The sequence below is a fragment of the Piliocolobus tephrosceles genome, unplaced genomic scaffold, assembly GCF_002776525.5.
Source record: "Piliocolobus tephrosceles isolate RC106 unplaced genomic scaffold, ASM277652v3 unscaffolded_43571, whole genome shotgun sequence".
Lineage (NCBI taxonomy): Eukaryota > Metazoa > Chordata > Mammalia > Primates > Cercopithecidae > Piliocolobus > Piliocolobus tephrosceles.
The window spans coordinates 2,517-8,649 of NW_022328278.1; the positions used below are offsets into that span (position 1 = coordinate 2,517).

General features: G+C 54.7%; 1 protein-coding gene across 1 annotated transcript; it reads right to left on the reverse strand.

Moving 5' to 3' along the window:
- Positions 1-563: 563 nt before the first annotated feature.
- On the reverse strand, positions 564-5,359 carry LOC113224075 (collagen alpha-3(V) chain-like; the record flags this gene model as incomplete). Its single annotated transcript, XM_026453366.1, has 7 exons — positions 564-710; positions 808-921; positions 2,570-2,722; positions 3,049-3,153; positions 4,575-4,731; positions 4,813-5,002; positions 5,090-5,359. Coding segments are annotated over 7 exons (1,136 nt in total), but the record flags the coding sequence as incomplete, so codon positions are not given.
- Between the last annotated feature and the right edge of the window lie 774 nt (positions 5,360-6,133).

The following is a 6,133-nucleotide window of genomic DNA, read 5'->3' on the forward strand; positions in this document are numbered from 1 at the left end:
TGGCTGGGATTACAGGCGCGCACCACCACTCCCTGCTAATTTTTTGTATTTCTAGCAGACGTGCTGTTTCACCATGTTGGTCAGGCTAGTCTCAATCTCTTGACCTCAAATGATCTACCTGCCTCGGTCTCCCAAAGTGCTGGAATTATAGGCAGGAGCCACTGCACCCCACCTAAATAAATAAATTTTTTTTTTTTTTTTTTTTTGAGACGGAGTCTGGCTCTGTCACCCAGGCTGGAGTGCAGTGGACGGATCTCAGCTCACTGCAAGCTCCTCCTCTCGGGTTTACGCCATTCTCCTCCCTCAGCCTCTGGAGTAGCTGGGACTACAGGCGCCCACCACCTCGCCCGGCTAGTTTTTTGTATTTTTTAGTAGAGACGGGGTTTCACCGTGTTAGCCAGGATGGTCTCGATCTCCTGACCTCGTGATCCGCCCGTCTCGGCCTCCCAAAGTGCTGGGATTACAGGCTTGAGCCACCGCGCCCGGCCATAAATAAATTTTTAAAAAAATTTTTAAATAGGAATCCCACTCTCTTGCACCTAACCCCAGCCACCTAGACTCACAGGAAAGATCTGGAACTGAGTCCGAGATGGATATTCTGCTGCCCGGAAGTCAGGGCCCATGGTGGAATCACCTCCTTCTTCATCCTCCCTGGTTGCCTTGGTCGCCGGGGTCCCCAGCTCGGTTCCACTGTCAAGGTCCAAGCTCCCCTGAGAACATTAGGACAGACCAAAGCTTTCCCTGACCTCCTTATTGTCTACCACCCCCCAGACCCCTAGGGTCTTCCCTCTTCCAGCCCCATCCAACCTCTAGGATCGTGGCATTGGGTCCAGCAGTCACAGTGGAGATGACGACCAAAGGTGTAGGGGTCGGAGGCAGATTTGGAGTTGGAGTCTCTGTCTTGGGGATGTCAGTGGAGGTCTGGAGCAGGGATGGAGGGAGCTTTGGGTCTCAGGTCAGGGCAATCAAGACAAAAGGGAGGCACCCTCCCACTGTCCCCAGGAGCTCCCAGTTTGGGGCAGGGACAGAGGGGGCTCCCCAAAGAGCACAGGAGGCCAGTGGAGACAAAAGTGTGCTGGCTGGACCAGGGCTTCCAGCAGAGGGAGCCATCATGGATGGAGGAGGCGCTGAGCCAGGCTGGCCCTGGAACCCAGAGGTCAAGGTCAAGGTCCAACATTCAGGGCCAGGCTCCCGGAAGCCTAGCCCACATGTCCTCTCCCAAGGCAGAGTTCAGCGGCCAGTTAGCCAGGCCACAGTCAGAGAGGGAGTGGCGGCTCCTTCTAGCCTGCACAGCTGCAGAGGAACTGGGTCAAGGCAGGGGTTGGAGGGGTGTGGAAGAGGGTGGTGGGGCCCCAGGTGAGGGGACAAGGCTGAAGAAGGGGCTGAAGAGGGGCCCACTACTCCTGGTGTCTGTATTCTCGGCCAAGAAGATCTGGAACTGATATGTAGTGCAACCATTGACTCCCCCACCAGCCAAAGACCCCAAGCAATGACCCCCACCAAGGACCCCCCCAACCCAGTGACCCACCAAGAATGACCTACATCAACAGACCCCAGTGATTCTAGAACCGGTGACCCACAAACAACCCCTCCCACTGCCATCACTGGCCTCAACCCGTTACTGCTCCATTCAGTGATTTTCCCAACCAGTGACCTCAACGAGTGACACTCTCTTGACTATTAGCACTAACTAGTGACTGTCCAACTAATAACCCCCATCAGTGACCCTTAATCAATTATTCCTCTAACCAGTGATGCTCCAACAATGAATACCCATAAATGAGCCCAACAAAAGTGTCCTAACCAATGACCCCCAAACAGTAATTCCACCTATCAGTGACTTCCCAATAATCCCCTTAGGGACTCCCAAATCAGTTACCCCATCCGCGACCCCCTGAAAATCACTCTTCCAACTTGTGGCCCCAATGAGTGACCCCACTATGACTTCCAGTCAGTGACCACTCACCAACAACCTCCCAGTCATTGACCCTAAACTGGGGACATTGGTAACACCAATAATGGTTTCTATCAATGACCTTCCACAGTGATCCCCAGCTAGGTGCATTCCAAACACTGACCTCAATTAATATCTCCCTCAATGATTGCCCCCTATCCAGCAATCCCTATCAGGGAAGCCAAATAATGCCCCCAATTAATGACTCTCCCAATGAATAACCATCCCCAATGACCCCAAGAAGGGAACCCCAAACAATGACACAGTAACTAATGAACACATCATTCAACGCAGCCAATGATCCCCCTTAAACAGTAGCCCTCATCAAGAACCCCCTTAAAATCAGGAACTTATCTGGGTCTGTCCCCTCCCTCTAGTGCCCCAGGACTGGAGATTGAGAGAGCTCCTAAGATGGGACCCACCCCCACCCTGTCATCAGTCACCCTGACAGTCATCAGTCAGCTGAGAGAAGTCAGAGCTCATGGATCAGAGACCAGAGAAAAAGATCATAGATGAGGGACCAGAGATTAGTAAGGATGGGAGACTAGAAGTCACGTACCAAGACCAGAAGTCAGATGGTCAAGACCGGAAGTCAGGTGGTCTCAGGGCTCTTACCTGGTTCTCTGGGGAGTCAGGAGGTGGACTTGAGGTCAAAATTTCCTTGTTCTTCTTTTTCCTGCCTTTCCCCTTGCGACCTCGCCCTTTCTTCCTTCCTTTTCCCTTCCCCTTCCGCCGAGGACGAGGGGTCTCTGGTTCACCCTGGGGAGCCTGGGAGGAGGGTCCCAGTCAGGTCCAGAGCATCCCACCAGCAGAGACCCCATCCTTCAGGTCACCTGGGGTGAGGCTGGCTCATGCTCCATGGGTCCTCACTCAGCCCTGTGACCTGGAGTTGACGTTATTCATGTAACCTGGGGTCAAGGGTGGCTCAGGAATATGACTTGAGGTCAAAGTCATTCATGCCTGGGATGTGTTTGAGGTCATGGGTCACTTAACCCCATGTCTGGGGGATGAGAATTCACTCTTTCCAGGGATCTGGAGCCAGGAAGGACCCAGCCTGTGTCCTGAGATTAGGGGTCGTGGAGCCCCTCACTTACCCCTGTGGCTGCTGGTACCAGGTTGTCGCAGTCGGGGAGGTACCGCTCACAAGCCTGGAAGGCAGCCTGAGGATCTGGGCTTATCAGCAGCTCCTGAATGTCTCCCTGAGGGTTGGGGGTGTAGGAGTCAAGGAAGGCAGCCATACAGCCACAGGCTTACTCTGATCCCCCATCCCCCAGAAGTCCTGCCCACCTCCTGGTACCAGGGTGTGATGCTCTCCCACCCAGAGCACACTAAGTGTAAGGAGGAGGCGACCCCATGACAGCCCTAGTGATTCCTCTACACCCTGGAACTACGAGAAGGAAAGATCCTATCAGGGGCACACCCGATCCCAACCACAAGCCACATCCCATCCCACACATCTGCCCCACTAGGGGTGCATCAGTTCCATCATGGGTTCAAATGATTCTCAGCCTCCCAAGAAGCTGAGATGACAGGCGTGCGCCACCACACCCAGCTAATTTTTGAATTTTTAGTAGAGACAAGGTTTTGCCATGCTGGCCAGGCTGGTCTCGAACTCCTGGCCTCAAGTGATCCACCCGCCTTGGCCTCCCAAAGTGCTGGGATTACAGGTATGAGCCACCGTGCCCGACCAACACCATAAATTGTGATGATGCCTACTTGGCTTGTTGTGGGAAGATCCGGTACTAGGGATAAGGAGGAACATGAGGTAGACCTGGCCTCCCAGAGGTGACACACATCACGGTCACACACAGTTAACAAAGGTCTCCACACCCAGAACACACATCACACTGCCACACAACACAGCTGATTGCTGGCTCCCAAAGTTATAACTGCCCCTATACAATCACACACTATCACAGCAACCAGCACCATCTCAGGTCACAGTCTCAGACACACAACAGCACCAGATCTTTCCACAACAAGCCAAGCAGGTGCTGTCACGATTTATGGTCTTGTGACTCTGCAATCTCACAGTCATGCACTGCAACGGCACACACAAGCGTGCACTGGCACAACCGGATCTTCCTACAAGTCAAGTAGGCATCGTCACAACTTATGGTGTTGGCTGGGCGCGGTGGCTCATACCTGTAATCCCAGCACTTTGGGAGGCCAAGGTGGGTGGATCACTTGAGGCCAGGAGTTCAGGACCAGCCTGGCCAACATGGCAAAACCTTGTCTCTACTAAAAATTCAAAGATTAGCTGAGCGTGGTGGTGCACACCTGTCATCTCAGCTACTTGGGAGGCTCAGAATCGCTTGAACCCCTGAGGTGGAGGTTGCAGTGAGCTGAGATCGAGCCACTGCACTCCAGCCTGGGCGACAGAGCAAGGCTCTGTCTCAAAAAAAAAAAAAAAAAAAAAAAAAAAAATTATGGTCTTGTGGCTCTGCAATTTCACAATTGCAAGCTGCAACGGTGCGTGAAAGCATACACTTGCTTCCCTCAGCTTCCTGGGGATAGATTGAAGCTTGACATCTTCCTTCTTTAATATCCTCTCCAGATTCAGGCTGCAGACAAAACATCCAACCCTCTGCCTCAGTTTCCCCCATCACTGAACTCCTACCTCGAAAGTCTTCTCCCCAAGGTCCTGGGTCCCCAGCACAGTGAGTCCAGCTATGCTGATGAAGCGGGGGCCATGGCCTAAGACAGGGGGCTGAGCTTCACAGTCAGCTACCAGAGTCACCGTCTCACCATCTATGCTGACCGCCACACGGTGCCACCTGGAAGGGGATGACCTCCGTGTGGGTGCTTCTCACCCCACCCCTCATCCACGGACCCCTGCCCACTCTCCCCATGCTCACCTGCCATCTGTGAGGTTGACCTGCTGGGGGAGGGGGCGGAAGGGATCACCTAGAAGACCCAGCGCTGGCCCCAGTGCCAGGCCCAACTGCCGGGCACCCCTTTCATCATAAATGGACAGCAGGACAGACTGATTGGCTGGCTGGCCCCGCAAGGTGATCAGCAAGGAGAAGTTCTCAGGAAAGTGGCCATCTGGGTGGGCAGAGGGAACAGGGCAGCTCAGATGGCCCAGCAGTGCCTCTCTCCAGGGAGGTACCCAGGCCTCCTACTCCAACTCACCTGGAAAGAGTTCCCGCGTGGGGATGCCGAGTGTGCTGGCCTGGCCCACTCTGAATGCCCGGTCACCCTCTGGAGTCCTCTGGGGACAGAAGCCAGGCCCCTCGGGGACCCCAGCCTGTCCTCCCCGCACACCCAGGGCCTTCAGGACATCCACAGGATCTGCAGCAGAGAGAAGCCGTGGGGGGCAGAGGTGGGGAACAGCTAGAACAAGCCCAGGACTCCAGGATAGATGCTCAGGGATTTTTTGGGGGGGGCTCAGCCTCTCCCTCCCTCACACCATGTGTCTGTGGCTCAGGAAGAAGGAGCAGGCCTGGGCCCCCAGCACCCCCCGCCTCCTCATCACCCCACAGATGTTCCGACCTCAGCAGCCTGTTGACTCTGTTTTTATTTCCCCTTGGTTTTTGGTGAGAAAAAAAGTTGACCTAGTTCTGGGATGAATCAAAGCTTCCTGGCCTGAGCCCCAGAGTGGAACTGTCCCCCTCTCCCCACTCCCCCGCACAGGCTCCCTAGGGCTACATCCCAGGCCTGGAGCCCCCTTGCCAGAGGAAACCCACGTGGAGAGGAGGGGCTTCTAGTGTGTTTTCTTCCCCCACCTCCTCACTCTCTCTAACCTCCTCCTTTGACCACTGTCACCCACAACCTCTTCCTTTTGACTACAGCCATTTTGGAGCTCCTCCCTCTGACCACTCTGCCTCTAACTTCTTTTTCCAGTTACCCCCTCTGACCCTCTGATTTTCTTCTGCCTGACCCCAGTCTATTCCCTCTGATCTCCTTTTTCTGCCTGACCCCAACCTCCTCCTTCTGAATTTCCCCTCTGACCTCCTCCCTCTGACTTTCCCCTTTGACCTCTTCCCTCTGACTTTCCCCTGTAACCTCCTCCCTCTGACCATCCCCTCTGACCTCCTCCCTCTGACCCTCCTCTCTGACCTCCACCCTCGGACTTTCCCCTCTGACCTCCTCCCTCTGAGCGTCCCCTCTGATCTCCTCTCCTCTGACATTCCCCTCTGACCTCCTTCCTGTGACTGTCCCCTTTGACCTATTCCC